This window comes from Bos javanicus, chromosome 13 (genome assembly GCF_032452875.1).
Source record: "Bos javanicus breed banteng chromosome 13, ARS-OSU_banteng_1.0, whole genome shotgun sequence".
In the NCBI taxonomy this organism is placed as follows: domain Eukaryota; kingdom Metazoa; phylum Chordata; class Mammalia; order Artiodactyla; family Bovidae; genus Bos; species Bos javanicus.
Window position 1 is genome coordinate 46,827,649 of NC_083880.1, and position 17,278 is coordinate 46,844,926.

Here is a 17,278-nt window from a genome sequence, read left to right on the forward strand (position 1 = left end):
TTGTGCTGTTTGATCTCTTAAATAACCACCATGTTATAAAGTGATCCTTAAAGACCTCAATCAGTTTCCAAAGGACAGATCTTAGAGAAAAATTGACAGAATTTTGAGTGTTACAATTATTGGAATGGCCTCTTACTGAGTTTTATATAATGACTATGAAAATAATTTTTATACGTTTCCATAGGGCTCCAGTGGAATGTGCAGTTTTGCATCTTATGTGAATAACAAAACTTTTACATTAGCAGGATTTCAGAGGAAATATTTGCAAACTTTCAAAGGAAAGTTTGGGGTATTAGAATCCTTTATCCTGAGACCAGGATGTACTGAGACCTGTCAGTATATCCTCAGAAGTCTTGGATTACCTGGTGGCTCAGATGGTAAAGAGTCTGCAGGCAATGCGGGAGACCTGGGTTCAAGCCCTGGGTTGGGAGGATGCCCTGGAGAAGGGAATGGCAACCCAATCCAGTATTCTTGCCTGGAAAATCTCATGGATGGAGGAGCCTTTTGTTCTTATGGGTGGGGCCATGCTCAGTAAATCTTTAATCCAATTTTCTGTTGATGGGTGGAGCTGTGTTCCCTCCCTGTTATTTACCTGGGGCCAAACTGTGGTGGATGTGGATGTGATATTGTGGATGTGACTGGTGATAGAAGCAAGGTCCAATGCTGTAAAGAGCAATATTGCATAGGAACCTGGAATGTCAGGTCCATGAATCAAGGCAAATTGGAAGTGGTCAAACAGGAGATGGCAAGAGTGAACGTTGACATTCTGGGAATCAGTGAACTAAAATGGCCTGGAATGGGTGAATTTAACTCAGATGACCATTATATCTACTACTGAGGGCTGGAATCCCTTAGAAGAAATGGAGTAGCCATCATGGTCAAAAAAAGAGTCCGAAATGCAGTACTTGGATGCAATCTCAAAAAACGACAGAATGATCTCTGTTCGTTTCCAAGGCAAAACATTCAATATCACAGTAATCCAAGCCTATGCCCCAGCCAGTAACACTGAAGAAGCTGAACGGTTCTATGAAGACTTACAAGACCTTTTAGAACTAACACCCAAAAAAGATGTCCTTTTCATTATAGGGCACTGGAATGCAAAGGTAGGAAGTCAGGAAACACCTGGAGTAACAGGCAAATTTGGCTTTGGAATACAGAATGAAGCAGGGCAAAGACTAATACAGTTTTGCCAAGAAAATGCACTGGTCATAGCAAACACCCTCTTCCAACAACACAAGAGAAGACTACACATGGACATCACCAGATGGTCAACACCAAAATCAGATTGATTATATTCTTTGCAGCCAAAGATGGAGAAGCTCTATACAATCAACAAAAACAAGACCAGGAGCTGACTGTGGCTCAGATCATGAACTCCTTATTGCTAAATTCAGACTTAAATTGAAGAAAGTAGGGAAAACCACTAGACCATTCAGGTATGACCTAAATCAAATCCCTTATGATTATAGAGTGGAAGTGAGAAATAGATTTAAGGGCCTAGATCTGATAGAGTGCCTGATGAACTATGGACAGAGGTTCATGACATTGTACAGAAGACAGGGATCAAGACCATCCCCATGAAAAAGAAATGCAAAAAAGCAAAATGGCTGTCTGGAGAGGCCTTACAAATAGCTGTGAAAAGAAGAGAAGCGAAAAGCAAAGGAGAAAAGGAAAGATATAAGCATCTGAATGCAGAGTTCCAAAGAATAGCAAGAAGAGATAAGAAAGCTTTCCTCGGGGATCAATGCAAAGAAATAGAGGAAAACAACAGAATGGGAAAGACTAGTGATCTCTTCCAGAAAATTAGAGATACCAAGGGAACATTTCATGCAAAGATGGGCTCAATAAAGGACAGAAATGGTATGGACCTAACAGAAGCAGAAGATATTAAGAAGAGGTGGCAGGAATACACAGAAGAACTGTATAAAAAAGATCTTCACAACCAAGATAATCACGATGGTGTGATCACTGACCTAGAGCCAGACATCCTGGAATGTGAAGTCAAGTGGGCCTTAGAAAGCATCACTATGAACAAAGCTAGTGGAGGTGATGGAATTCCAGTGGAGCTATTTCAAATACTGAAAGATGATGCTGTGAAAGTGCTCAATCAATATGCCAGCAAATTGGGAAAACTCGGCAGTGGCCACAGGACTGGAAAAGGTCAGTTTCATTCCAATCCCAAGGAAAGGCAGTGCCAAAGAATGCTCAAATTACCGCACAATTGCACTCATCTCACACGCTAGTCAGTTCAGTTCAGTTCAGTTGCTCAGTCGTGTCCGACTCTTTGCGACCCCATGAATCGCAGCACGCCAGGCCTCCCTGTCCATCACCAACTTCCAGACTTGACTCAGACTTATGTCCATCGAGTCACTGATGCCATCCAGCCATCTCATCCTCTGTCATCCCCTTCTCCTCCTGCCCCCAATCCCTCCCAGCATCAGAGTCTTTTCCAATGAGTCAGCTCTTTGCATGAGGTGGCCAAAGTACTGGAGTTTCAGCTTTAGCATCATTCCTTCCAAAGAAATCCCAGGGCTGATCTCCTTCAGAATGGAGTGGTTGGATCTCCTTGCAGTCCAGGGGACTCTCAAGAGTCTTCTCCAACACCACAGTTCAAAAACATCAATTCTTCAGCTCTCAGTCTTCTTCACAGTCCAACTCTCACACCCATACATGACCACTGGAAAAACCATACCCTTGACTAGACGGACCTTTGTTGGCAAAGTAATGTCTCTGCTTTTCAATACGCTATCTAGGTTGGTCATAACTTTTCTTCTAAGGAGTAAGCGTCTTTTAATTTCATGGCTGTAGTCACCATCTGCAGTGATTTTGGAGCCCAAAAAAATAAAGTCTGACACTGTTGCCACTGTTTCCCCATCTATTTCCCATTACTCAGCTCTAAAAAAAGAATGAAATAATGCCATTTGCAGCACCATGGATTGATCTAGAGATTATCATGCTAAGTGAAATAAGCCAGAGAGAGATAACATATGACATTGCTTATATGTAGAATCCAAAAGAAAAAAGATACAAAGGAGTTTATTTACAAAGCAGAAATAGACCCACTGACATAGAAAACAAACTTATAACCATACCAAAGGGAAAAGTGGTGGGGAGAGGGATAAATTAAGAGTTTGAGATTAACATATACACACTATTATATATAAAATAAAATAGGTAACGGGAACTATACTCAATATTTTGTATTGCCATATGAGGAAAAAGAATCTGAAAAAATACATCTGTGTGTGTGTATAACTGAATCACTGTGCTGTACCCTACAAGCTAACAGCTTTGTCAGTCAGCTACTCCATCCAGGCGTCCCTGGGGCTCAGATGGTGAAGAACCCGCCTGCTGTGTGGGAGACCTGGGTTCAACCCCTGGGTTGGGAAGATCCCCTGGAGAAGGGAGAGGCTACCCACTCCAGTATTCTTGCCTGGAGAATTCTATGGACAGAGGAGGCTGGGGGGCTCCAGTCTGTGGGGTCACAGAGCAGGATGTGACTGAGCCTGCACACAAGAGAATGCATGTATTTTCCTTAGTTCTTTTTTGGTATTTATTTAGATCATTTTGAGTGAAATTATAATCCTATTCTAGTTGTCTTAGTTTTATTTACTCTGAATGTCAGTTTTCTGAATTCGAGTTGGGCATGCTTTTCCTCAGTTGGCTGTTTAGTACACATGTAGCCTGCATGGCCTCTGTTGCAGCCCTCTTCTCTGCCTGTTGATGTGGCCACGGAAGACAGTACTGCAAGGACTGAGGGCCAGGTCCCAGTGAAACTTCGGTTGCTAAACCAGATAGCATCCAGTTCGTTAACTGCTCTTCCGAACTTTCAGACCTTTTAACCAAAATTCAGTCCTATGTTTCCTACTGTGAGATTCAGTTTGTTAGTGTAGTAGCTTTTAGAGAAACCTACCAGCATCGTAGCTTTGAGATACCTCACTTAAGTGCTCAAAATGACAGTAACTGCAGATCATAGTTACATAATTCTTTTGTATTGTTCAGAATGTTTTCATAAACACCTTTTGTTTTTTATTTAAAAACACCGAGAGTAGAGTTGATGTGACTGTACCCTCTTGCAAATGGAAGCAGATGTTTCTCAGAGGCCAGTGGATCCCTCTCCTCCATCCTCGCTGAGCCCTCCCGTGTCTCTCTGCAGCGTGTACTCTGGGCACCAGTCCATCCTCATCCCACCGGCAGAGCTGGAGACCAACCCTGCCTTGTGGCTGCTTGCTGTGAGTCAGTACAAAGTCCGGGATACGTTTTGCTCCTATTCAGTGATGGAACTGTGCACCAAGGGGCTGGGATCACAGACAGAATCCCTCAAGGTAAGCAATGCAAGAGTGCTTGGAGCATTGCCAGCATCCTGGGGAAACACAGTATTGGAGGGCATGGAAGAGGTGTGGTGGGGCAGCCACTGTCACCTGAGGATTTACAGAGTTGCTTCTACATGAAAACCTCGTTTTATACCATGAATGTTTTCCCACTGCCAGAGTTAGAGATCAGAACGTATGTTATTGATGTCTTTAATTCTGTTCGGGCTGCTCGGAGTGGCCTGAACTGCCTTTTTAATTGTTGGTAGATTCAGTTTTATTCCAGTGATGAGGTTACAGTCATAGGTCTTAATTTAGCCACTCATTTCGTTTTTCTTAAAGACTTTGATTGGTATATCTGGATCCTAACCAGATTTCATTTGTACAGTTCAGTGAACAGTGGTTTGGTTTTATTTGTTAATATTCAATTACCATTATGTGATAGCCGAGGACATCTGGGTAGACATACCATAATGTTCAAGTAACTAGGAGAGAATAATTGTAAGACCTGTTATTGTTAGTATTCCAATTGTTCACTGTTTCTATGCTCGTATGTGAGAGAGAGAGAGAGAGAGTGTGTGTATACCCAGGTTATATTTGTGTGTATGTATATATACATACAAATTACCTATACACTTGGCATTAGTAAAGCAATGTATTTCTCTCTCCTGGATTTTGTTTCCCTATTCAGATCCAGTGCATTAAGCTTGAATGAGAAAGCAAAATGCATGGTAACTTTGATATTAAGCTACAGAAATAAATTATTATTTCTTCAGTTCAGTCGCTGAGCCATGTTGGACTTTGCGACCCCATGGACCGCAGTACGCCAGGCCTCCCTGTCCATCACCAACTCTCAGAGTTTATCCAAACTCATGTCCATTGACTCAGTGATGCCATCCCACCATCTCATCCTCTGTCGTCCCCTTCTCCTCCTGCCTTCAATCTTTCCCAGCATCAGGGTCTTTTCAAATGAGTCAGCTCTTCGCATCAGGTAGTCAAAGTTTTCAAGTTTCAGCTTCATCAGTCCTTCCAGTGAACACTCAGGACTGATCTCCTTTAAGATGGACTGGTTGGATCTCCTTGCAGTCCAAGGGACTCTCAAGAGTCTACTCCAACACCACAGTTCAAAAGCATCAATTCTTTGGTGCTCAGCTTTCTTTATAGTCCAACTCTCACATCCCTACATGACTACTGGAAAAACCATAGCTTTGACTCTGTGGACCTTTGTTGGCAAAGGAATGTCTCTGATTTTTAATATGCTGTCTAGGTTGGTCATAACTTTCCTTCCAAGGAGTAAAGTGTCTTTTGATTTTATGGCTGCAGTCACCATCTGCAGTGATTTTGGAGCCCCCCGAAATTAAGTCAGCCACTGTTTCCACTGTTTCCCCATCTATTTCTCATGAAGTGGTGGGACCAGATGCCATGATCTTAGTTTTCTGAATCTTGTGTTTTTAAGCCAACTTTTCCACTCTTCTCTTTCACTTTCATCAAGAGACTCTTTAGTTCCTCTTCACTTTCTGCCATAAGGGTGGTGTCATCTGCATATCTGAGGTTATTGATATTTTCTCCCGGCAGTCTTGATGCCAGCTTATGCTTCATCCAGCCCAGCATTTTGCATGATGTACTCTGCATAGAAGTTAAATAAGCAGGGTAACAATATACAGCCTTGACGTACTCCTTTTCCTGTTTCAAACCAGTCTGTTGTTCCATGTCCAGTTCTAACTGTTGGTTCTTGATCTGCAGATAGGTTTCTCAAGAGGCAGGTCAGGTGGTCTGGTATTCCCATCTCTTTCAGAATCTTCCACAGTTTATTGTGATCCACACAGTCAAAGGCTTTGGTATAGTCAATAAAGTAGAAATAGATGTTTCTCTGAAACTCCCTTGCTTTTTCTATGATCCAGTGGATGTTGGCAATTTGATCTCTGGTTCCTCTGCCTTTTCTAAAACCAGCTTGAACATCTGGAAGTTCACGGTTCACGTACTGTTGAAGCCTGGCTTGGAGAATTACTTTCCTAGCGTGTGATGTGAGTGCAGTTGTGCTGTAGTTGAGCATTCTTTGGTGTTGCCTTTCCTTGGAATTGGAATGAAAACTGACCTTTTCCAGTCCTGTGGCCACTGTTGAGTTTTCCAAATTTGCTGGCATATTATTTCTTGAAGTTATATTTATATAGCAAAAGAAATTTATAAAACATAATTATTATTCATGTCCACCTATGTATGCTACAAAATGATTATGTTTCATGAACTTTCCCACAGGGTACATATGTAAATGACCAAATGAAATAAATGAAATCTAAGCACTTCACACTTTGATTAGTTTAACGCTTACAGTGGCTCTCTGAACTGGATCCATTATTGTCTCCATTTAAAGATGAGAAGACTTACATTACAGAGAAATCAAGCACCTTTTCCAAGTTCTTATATTTAATAAACTTCAGGGCCAAATTTTGAATCTCTGGCCCCAGGTGCACCGTCCAGAGCACAGGCTGCATTCCCCCAGAACATGTGTGTGTTAGGGGACCTCCTGTTTGGCACACTCATCTTGCCCCATGTAGCAGCATGTCTGGAAGGTCGCCCTCAGCACAGGGACCCTGTCAGCTCGCCCAGCTGCGGCTGGCTCCTGGTGACTTTCCTGTGTGCGCTGGAGACCCCGTCGCTCCCATGCTCCCATGTCAGTGCCATTCCCATCACGGTCTGTGCTCTTCCTGGGCTCTGTCTGGTGTGTTATGCTCAAGACACTTAATTTCCAGCTCCAGGGTGTTTCCATGTCATTCGCTTGATGGAATTTGGGCAGAAATGAGCTGTGCTTCATCGTGACAGTTCAAGCTCAGGACCTGAAAGGAGAACGGTGTTTAAGAAGCTGCCCAGATGTTTTTGTTTTCCATTCCTGTATTAAAAGTAGGTTTCTCATTTCTCTCCAATGTGTGTTCTGTGTATCCAGGCTCACAGGAGTATATACAGGTGCTTCTGTTCCTCCCCGTACCCTGTCCTTTAATTATGTTATCCAGATCTGGTTTTTCTTCAACTTTGCTCCTTATTATGCTGCTTCAGTTACTTAAATGCTTGTAATGGCATCCTTGATAATCGGATATGGGCCGTTTTTTGTTTACACGTATGTTCTATAGCATTTTGATTACTAGTGTGGACTCAGAGCTCTGGGAATGAATATCTTTGTGGAGTTTCTGCGGTTTTTGTGGGTCTGGGTGAGGAGCCTGCAGGTCACACCTTAACACTGGCAAGTGTGACCTCCTGCCTCTGTCATTATTTGTAGGCACGAGGACTGGACTTGTCCCGCGTGCGGACCTGTGTGGTGGTGGCAGAGGAGCGGCCCCGAATAGCACTCACCCAGTCTTTCTCGAAACTGTTCAAAGACCTGGGCCTCCACCCGCGGGCCGTTAGCACCTCGTTTGGCTGTCGAGTGAACCTGGCAATTTGCTTGCAGGTGAGTTTCCTTGATGCCAATAAGTGCGTGGGTTACAGAGTGACTTTTAAAGACAGGCATACAGCGCCAAACTGCTCACCACAGTTCCCTGCTGATGCTAACCCATATTTAGAAGGAATCTTTCAATCAAATGCATGTGGTTGGTGCACACTTGTTTCCTTTTTCTTTTAGTTAAAGTCTGCATTTGTCAGTAACCATTATTCATAACTAGCATTCACAGGCTTATTCTGTCCTGGGACATTTCAAGTTTTGTAGCAAGAGTTGCTGTTTGTCCAAACCTCTCAAGTCAGGCTCTTTAAAGATGAGATACTAAACAAATGTTTCACTGTGGCAAGAAATCCTGTCCCTTGAAGTAATTAGTCTCTTGTATGCAGACAGTGATTTCTGTAGGGAGAATTCCAGTACGTTATGCAGGTTCACAAATTTGCTCCTGTGGTGACACCATTGAAGTAACACTTCAATGCCGCACTTAATTGCCGCATTTCTAAGGTAGAGCTATAAGTGAGGCTGACCTTGTAAGGTAGCCTGTATCCTATGTGGCCAAAAATATTTGTTTCCTGTCTCTTCATTAGCCCACTTCTGACCATCTTCACTGTTCTCTCCTGCTCTGAACTCTTTACCTGAGATCTAGTTTATGAAGGAGAGGAAAGTCATGTGGGAACCTCCCCCCAGTGCCCTTCAGGCCGCCTCAGCCAAAATGAACTGCTCCCAGGCTCAGCTGCAGGCTCAGTTCCTTTGCGCTTATGAAAAGGACAGGAACTTCCTTTACAGCAGGTGCTGGAGTGGAGGACAGTTGCCTCAAACCAACTCCCCGAGCTCCCCTCCCTGCCACCCATCATGTCCCCCATGTGTAGCCCAAGATGCTGCTTCTAGTTCCCCTTGGGCAACCATGGAAAGCTCCTGGTCTGCTGACTCCTGGGCTAGAGCTCTCAGTATTTAGACTTCAGAGACAAAGGACTGACTGTCCCCACATGATCAGTCTAATAAGATCACTTTAGAAAAATCAGCGACAGGAAGGTTTTCTGATTTTCATTAGATGTTCCTTGCCTCTGTCTCCCTTCTCTTTGAATCAGCTCCATTTTTAAACGTGTGTAACTACCAGAGTCCTCAGGAGTCCACTGAGCCTTGTTCTGTGATTGAAGTAATCTGAAGGATTGGATTGATTTGCCCAGCTAGTCCTTTAAATGCTGAGATTTTCTTTTCCTCTTCACCTTTATCTGTTCTGCTTGAGAAGAAATGAGAAATGCACTCATTAGATGAATCCAGCTATAGGATTCTGTAACACTCCCTTCTCCTGCAAGCAGTGAATCACGAGTCCACAGGAATCTGAGAGAGACAGGCTCCTGCCCACAGCAATGTTATTCTTCTCTCTCAGAATGCTGGAAAATGAAGGGAGAAGGACATAGAATAGATCCCATATTAACAAACATTCAGCACTTGTCCACTTCACACAGGCAACAAAGAATTCTACAACACTTTATAATATATAAAATTAAAACTTTGTAGACACTAGAAATAAAGCACTTATGTTATTTACCTCTTTTTTTCATTTATTTCCATCTACTTAATCCAAAATGTTTTAAGAAGTTTTTATAAGGAAGCAGTAAATTAAGTAGGGAAAAGTAAAATACACTAAAAATAATAGAAAGGGTAGAGCTGACAGAAAATAAGGGTAAGAAGCCAGGAATGAAGTTGGCACATAGGTACTTGGCACCTTGTGGCCTGAAATACAAGTGCCATCTGTCTGTGTCCTTACCACCTAGCACTGGACCTGGTGGTGCTTTGTAAATATTTAATAAATATGTGTTACAAGAATGTGGAATACTTGAAGTTCTATACTTTTAATAAAGAAAACTAATATATTCTTTTATGGAAAGCAACCCCATCAGCATGATGCGGAGGCAGAGTGGGCATTGCCAGTCCCGGGCCACAGTGCTCGTTTGGGATCTTGGCAGTGTCTCTAAGGGGTTTTGTATGTTTTAAGTTTTTCTGCTTGTGTGCTTTACTCGAATCTAATTTTCAGCCAGTTTTCCTTTTTCTGAATGATCAGTATTAGCAAAGAGCTGACAGTATTAATGAGTCTGGCAGCAGAGATGAATCAGGTGAACTCAAGTGCGTCCCCCTGAGCAGTGCAGGCCTCCCCCTGCTGTGCCTGCAGCCAGGTGTGCCTCAGAGTTGTGGAGTTCTGTGGTTTGGGGGGCTGGACCATGTGTGCTCACAGCAGGCTGTGTGCAGAACCCTGTTACCCCACATGTGGATGTGGGGTCTCTGGCATGTTCCATCCTGGGAGTAGCCTCATGTCAGCCAGAGTCAGATTTTACTTAGATAAACTCAAGACACAGTTCTGGCCCTCAGGGACCCACATGGACAGTAGACATACAGATGAATTTTTCAGTAAGTGAGTAAAATATTCTTAGGAAAGCTGAAGTAAGAGCATAAAAGGGGTACAGAGGAGGCAGTTTTATGGTTAGGTTAGCCAAGAAGGACGTCTCTGAGTTGACAGTTCTGCAAAGCGCCCTGTGACGTGAACATACAAAAATGTGGGCAAAAGCAACAACAAGCGCAAGGCAGGGTTGGTCAGTGGAAATGTTTATTTTCTATTAATTTTTGCATAAATAAAAAAATATGTGATTGTGATCCCAAATAAGATCTTCATGACCAAGATAACCACAATGGTGTAATCACTCACCTGGAGCCAGACATCCTGGAGTGCGAAGTCAGGCGGGCCTTAGGAAGCATCACTACAAACAAAGCTAGTGGAAGTGATGGAATTCCAGCTGAGCTATTTCAAATCCTAAAAGATTATGCTGTTAAAGTGGAAATTTCTATTTGGAAATTTAAACTCCAAATTTAAATTTAGAAAACTCAGCAATGGTCACAGGACTGGAAAAGATCGGTTTTCATTCCAATCCCAAAGAAAGGCAACACCAAAGAGTGTTCAGACTATCATACAACTGCACTCACATCACATGCTAGCAAAGTAATGCTCAAAATTCTCCAAGCCAGGCTCCAACAGTATGTGAACTGTGAACTTCCAGATGTTCAAGATGGATTTATAAAGGCCTGAGGAACCAGATTTCAAATTGCCAACATCCGTTGAATCATAGAAAAAGCAAGAGAGTTCCAGAAAAACATCTACTTCTGTTTTATTGACTAAGCCATAGCCTTTCACTGTGTGGATCACAACAAACTGGAAAATTCTTCAAGAGATGGGAATTCCAGACCACCTTACCTGCCTCCTGAGAAATCTGTATGCAGATCAAGAAGCAACACTTAGAACCAGACATTGAACAACAGACTGGTTCCAAAATGGGAAAGGAGTACATCAAGGTTGTATATTGTCACCCAGCTTATTTAACTTATATGCAGAGTACATAATGCAAAATGCTGGGCTGGATGAAGCACAAGCTGGAATCAAGATTGCTGGGAGAAACATCAATAACCTCAAATACACAGATGATGCCACACTTATGGCAGAAAGTAAGGAAGAACTAAAGAGCCTCTTGATAGAAGTGAAAGAGGAGAGTGAAAAAGTTGGCTTAAAATTCAGCATTCGAAAAGCTAAGATCATGGCATCTGGTCCCATCACTTCATGGCAAATAGATGGGGAAACAATGGAAACAGTGAGAGACTTTATTTTCTTGGGCTCCAAAATCACTGCAGATGGTGACTGCAGCCATGAAATTAAAAGGCACTTGCTCCTTGGAAGAAAAGCTATGACCAACCTAGACAACATATTAAAAATCAGAGACATTCCTTTGCCAACAAAGGTCCGTCTAGTCAAAGCTATTGTTTTTCTAGTAGTTCATGTATGGATGTGAGAGTTGGACCATAAAGAAAGCTGAATGCCACATAATTGATGCTTTTGAACTGTGGTGTTAGAGCAGACTCTTGAGAGTCCCTTGGACAGCAAGGAAATCAAACCAATCCATCCTAAAGGAAATCATTCCTGAATATATTCATTGGAAGGACTGATGCTGAAATAACTGCAATACTTTGGTCAACTGATATGAAGAACTGACTCACTGGAAAAGACCCTGATGCTGGGAAAGATTGAAGGCGGGAGGAGAAGGGAACGACAGAGAATGAGATGGTTGGATGGCATCACTGATTCGATGGACATGAGTTTGAGTAAGCTCCAAGAGTTGGTGATGGACAGGGAGGCCTGGCATGCTGCAGTGCATGGGGTTGCTAAGAGTCGGGCATGACTGAGTGACTGAACTGAACTGACCCAAAACAGAGAAGGCATAGCTTGAGGTTGAGGTCTGAGAGCAGAAGCCCCACATTTCTTGTTCCCATTGTATTTCTGCAGGGCCTGACACATGAGAAATATGTAATAAAGATATTAAATATACCAAAACTGAATTTTTAAGAACAATTATACAAATAAGGAAAACAACCTGAAAAGTTATGAATTTTTAGAGACTGAATTTTTTACCAAAGAATATTTATTTTAAGAAGCAAAAAATCGGGAAATACAGACCAGCCAATAAATAATACCCATCTGCCTAGAGAGAATCACCATCAATTCCTTAATGTAAAAACATGAAAAACAGAAATGCTAAGGTATTTCCCAAATTCCAAGCCCTGTCCTAAGCGCTTGAAGGTATTGTGAAGGTCATGCCATTTTTCTTATGGAACCCCAGGGTTACCAGCGTGTGTCAAAACAGTGAGTGTTTTCAGTTGATTGGTTGTTGTTTGAGGGCATGTTTTCTCAGCTGGATGGCCCGCCATGCTTCCTCAGGGCCTCGACTGGGCTGAGTGCTCTGGGAGAGGGCAGGCCTCCATCTCTCAAGGTACGTAGCCAGGGACCTTATCCAGACAAGGAATGGAGCCGCATCTGAGCTGTGCTCTCAGAATCATGTTTCTAGTGTCCGTGGGCCCCCTTCTAGAAGTGTCCCTTGGTCTTGGGGAGGCTGAGTTGTGCAACTAGCAGGTTGTGGTGACTGTAGAAAGAAATGTTGGTGATGCATGAGATTCTGAGGGACCTGAGTGGGGCGGCACAAGGCCAGACCCACACAGGACTGTTCCCATGCAGAAACCTGGGCTTGTTCCAGCTTTCTCAGGATGTTGGGAGGGACAGTCAGCCGGGGAAGACATGCAGCATCCGAGGAGAGCTGCCCCTAGTGGCTTTAGGGTCTTTCGCCTGTGGACTCGGTTGCTTTTGGATGGTGGAGGTGGGCACCGGAACCTGGCAGATGAGAGGGAAGGGGATGCAGCGTCTTGGAGGACAGAGCTGAGGGGGAGGCAGTCTGGGGAGTCCCTCCCGCACTGCTGAGCGAGGAGCCTGAGGTTTGGTCCATGCTTCATGCGTACTCTGAACTCTTTTCTTGTCCTAATCTTGTAGATGAGCAGGGCTAGAAAGCCTGAAGATTCACAGACTTCCAGGGTCACCTTCATTATTGTAGTAAGAAACTTGAAGCTATTTCAGTGAGGAACACTCGACAGATTTGGTCAATTAAATTCATACTCCCCGCTTTCTCAGTAAAGAACAGAAACTAGAGAAAAGTACCATAAAATCAACACCCACTGACCGTATGTATGAAAAGCAGTTCTTCAGGCCCACCTGCCCGTGGCCAGTCATCTGTTACCTCCTCTGTTGCTCTGTGGATATGTGAACATCTTTTTAGATTTTTTTTTAGCCTTTAATGGTACAGTGATTGATTTTAATGATTTCCATATTTGACATTGTTTTTGATCTTCTTTTTACTTTGTTCTCTGCTTTTTGCATTCTCCTCCCCACCCCTCCCTCTTCTTCATCCCACTTGTACTGCTGGGTTGTCTGTTTCTGTGTCTGTGTGTGTCCTCGATGTTCGGTTTCTGTTGGTCTGGTGTCCTCTGCTCCCACCTCCTGCTGCTGTAGCCTCACCGGCTGTGGAAGCTGGCCGAGCAGGTAGGGACTGCCCGCCCGTCCACACCAGTGCCTGTAACCACACAGTCTCATCAGCTCCCAGCAGTGGGCAGACGAGGAGTTGAGTGCGGAGATGGGCTGGGCTTGTGGACCCATGGGCAGGAGGGCCGACAGCCAGCGTGATGTCACGTCTCAGATCTCTTCAGACGTCTTGCATTTGTGACAAACGCTGTGCTTCCATTTACACGATCTGTGGTGTCTTTGCCAGTTTGGGGTCATCTCTGTTTTGCTTCATTTTTTGCTTCTAGTGACCTGTTTTCTGATTTCTTGGTTTTTAATTGGCCTCTTGTGGTTACGTGCTTTGCATTGCTCAGACCACAAACTGTTCCTCCACTCAGCTCTGGTCTGTGACACAGCCCCCGGAGTAGCCGCAGGTCAGCAAGGGTGCTGTGTCCTCACGGCAGGGCAGCTCCTCCTCCAGGCTGATTGCATGTGCTTTCTCAGGGGACGGGGGAGGTTATCGTGTGGTCCAGTGTGGTGTAATGAAGGTGTCTTTATTTTTTTCTTTTTCTTATATTGAAGTGTGCCTTTGATATAAGGTTAAGATTCTCTCATGAAGAATTTTAGTGTAGTTCTTCAAATAAATCTGAGAGTCTCCTTATTTTTTGACAGATTTTTTTTTCTTTTAGGTTCTGTCTTTTTCTACCAAAAGTAGTGCATTACTTTCCCAGGAAATGTATGTAGAATTTTTGTTTGTAATGTAGCTTTAATGCCATTGCTTTTATATAAACAGAGATGATTGTTCAGAAATCAACTCAGTATGTATTTTGAAGAGATTTATGATCCCAGGATTTCAGGACCCTGTGTTTAAATAAATAGTTCAGACCGCAGGGTGCTGCTGAGATGACCAGTGATAAACATGCTACCTCCCTGACTTACGTCTTGGGCAAAAACGGCCTCCCACCCTGGAGGAAAACCAGGGCACAGTGAACCAGAATGAACAAGATCATTGTCTTTTATCTCTTCTTCCTCAGTCTGTCAGCTCGTGTAACATGTTCTGCCTCAGTACCTTGAGCTCTGAAAATACACTTTTGGGGATGCATGTAGTGAAAGCCTCTCAGCAAATGATGCTTCACTTCCTCAACAACCTGCTTTTGCCAAACCTCTGCTACCTCTGTAATTTCAGCCTCTTTTTATTTGGAGAGATACCCCTTTCCTTTCTAATTTTCATAAATGATTAGCAGTCAAGCTATATGAAAGTCAGTTATCTTGGTAAGATATTCTTTCAGAGTTAGGTTATCAAGGGAGAGGTGTGGTTTTAGTGCTTTGGGGTTTTGTTCAGTTTCAGACCTTACCAAAGAAACGTTCCCAGCCAGTAGGAAGCACAGATGCAGCTCCTCCCAGGCAAACAGGATTAATCGCATTGTGTCCTTGCTTGCAGGGAACATCGGGGCCCGATCCGACCACCGTCTATGTGGACATGAGAGCTCTGAGACATGACAGGTATTGTGAATTTGTCTCCCGGCACCCAGAGTGCAGTGTTCCTCTGAAAGGAGGAGTGCAGTCGTCTGCCCTGAGCACAGGGGCCACAGAGTGAGCTTTCGCAACACTCCACGTACGTCACCTCACGTCCCACCGGGGCAGCAGCTCCTGATTCTGACAATAGCTGTCCCAGAGCCGCTGCAGTCAGAGTGGCCTTTTCTCAAACTCTGTCAGACTTGACATTTTCTTGAACACTAGTCAGCTGCTGTTTTGCACCTCATAAAATATCAATGCTGCTCACATTTCTTTGCATGAGTCAAAAATTTTTGTCAAGGCATTTTCAGGAAAAACTGAACTGTAAGTCAAGTTACCTTTCTGTGCAATTTCCTAATAAGCAACCTTGAGCAAGAACGAAAGGGAATGTGCTGGTGGATGCTTGTGAATCCACCTCACGGGGTGGGACAGAAGGTGGGGAGAAAATCAGAAATCTGTCACAGAATTTCAGCTCCCAAAGGGGTGCCTCCTGATGTGCCTGAGGGGGAGAGAATTCTGTCGTTTTTCTACAGACGTCCCCAGTGATTGGGTTGTTCCTCTGTGTGGTTGTGGAGATTCCCGTGCATTGCTGTTTCTTTGACGTGATAATAGAGTGGTTCTGATACAAAGAGTCCTTTTATAAGTGGCTGGAGGTGCTTGTGGATGTGTTGTGAGGCCAGATACTGTGCTCCGTGTCTGCTTGTTCTCAGTGGTGCCTACCGACATGTGCATTTGCTCACAACATGTGAGAGAGCTGGGGAGAGTTGTGGGTGGGAAACCAAGAGCCACCACTTGGCCTGGCCAAGTGTGTTCCTCTTGCCTGCTGAGTTCCCATGTGAGAGAGTGTCGGGGGCAGGGCTACGGAGGGGCCTGCCATGCCATTCAGGCCAGTCATACCCAGGTGGTATGCCCCACTGCAGATGGGTTGCCGTGGTGCCCTGTCTGATGAGCATGATGTGGGAAGTGGTCCTGGTGGCATGTGGTGGGTGGAGGCCAGTGAGGCAGCTGAACATCTTGCAGTGCCCAGGACAGGCCTCTGCCACACAGCAGATGACCAGAACGGCAGTGGTGCTGAGACTAAGAAGCACTGTGTTCCCCTGAACACTTTGTTCTGCTTCACTCTTGGTGGTGCCTCCTGATCCCCTGGAACCCTTGTTTTAGACCCTGCTGTTCACAGGGACTCCCAGGAGACAGCCCGTCTGGTAGCAGAAAGAACCACTGGCTCCCAAGAGACACCAGCCCCCTGCAGCAGAGGCCTATCCAGACATCTTCAAGATGCAGACCCTTAGTGCTGAAGAGATTAAGGGACCTCTTTGGGGGCATAACATTTCCAAACATAACTAGTAGGCTTTAAAAAGAAATTTGCTTTACTCCCTACAAAAATTATTTGAAGATAATTTTATGTTGGGTTGGCCCAAAACGATCATTGGGGTTTTTCCCTAAGATGCTGTTGTGGGCGCATCAGATACAGAACACCGTCAGTACACTTAAGGCAGGGCCGCCTGGTGGACCACACTAGGCTCCATCGGCTCCTCTTGGTGTGAGTGGCGCTCGTCCTCCAGGTCACCAGTGACCACTGGAGTGGCCATCAAGAGACAGGCGCCCCCATGCCCTCCTGACCAGCGCCAGGACATGCCATACTGGCTGTTTTCCATGGCTCTGAAGTGACCGGCTCCTGACAGCACCCGTGGGGCAGAAGGTGTGGTTTCCTGATTGTGCCATGTCCTGGGAGTGCTGGGTGGCGGTGTGCAGTCAGGAGAGAGCCTCCCTGTCTGTGGTGCACAGGCGGTGGACAGAGCTGCCCGCCCACTCCAGCCTACGCCCTCTTATCTCCCACAAGTTTCCTGGGTTTCTGTGAGCCTGCATCCCTCTCATATGTGCTGAACGCGTGTGCATGTCTCTCAGCTCTTCCAGGAGACACAGCTCTGCCTTCTTCTAGGGGTGGTTTTTTCTTTGCTCTTGTGGATATTCTCAAGTGGGTGAAAGACCACCCCACCCCCCCCACCCCCACCATGTGGCATTTGCTGACAAGACAGGACCACCCCTGAGTGGTCCTGGTGCCCCTTCCTGCTTGCCTGAAATCACTGACATAGAGCACTGTTCCATGCTGACCAGAGAAGAAACTCTTTGTCTGGCCGGCATGCTTGCCCAGGTCCCTGC

At 44.7% G+C, this 17,278-nt stretch overlaps 1 protein-coding gene across 7 annotated transcripts in view; it reads left to right on the plus strand.

The window, feature by feature from the left end:
* DIP2C (disco interacting protein 2 homolog C) overlaps window positions 1-17,278 on the plus strand; it is a 293,572-nt gene that overhangs the window by 263,472 nt on the left and 12,822 nt on the right. For 3 of the 7 annotated variants that reach the window (XM_061436555.1, XM_061436553.1, XM_061436557.1), the window contains 4 exons: window positions 4,157-4,325; window positions 7,582-7,752; window positions 13,616-13,645; window positions 15,045-15,106. In XM_061436555.1, coding sequence (XP_061292539.1) covers window positions 4,157-4,325; window positions 7,582-7,752; window positions 13,616-13,645; window positions 15,045-15,106 — 432 coding nt within the window. The remainder of the gene's footprint in view (window positions 1-4,156; window positions 4,326-7,581; window positions 7,753-13,615; window positions 13,646-15,044; window positions 15,107-17,278) is intronic. The other 4 variants (XM_061436559.1, XM_061436556.1, XM_061436552.1 and 1 more) reach the window with 2 other exon arrangements.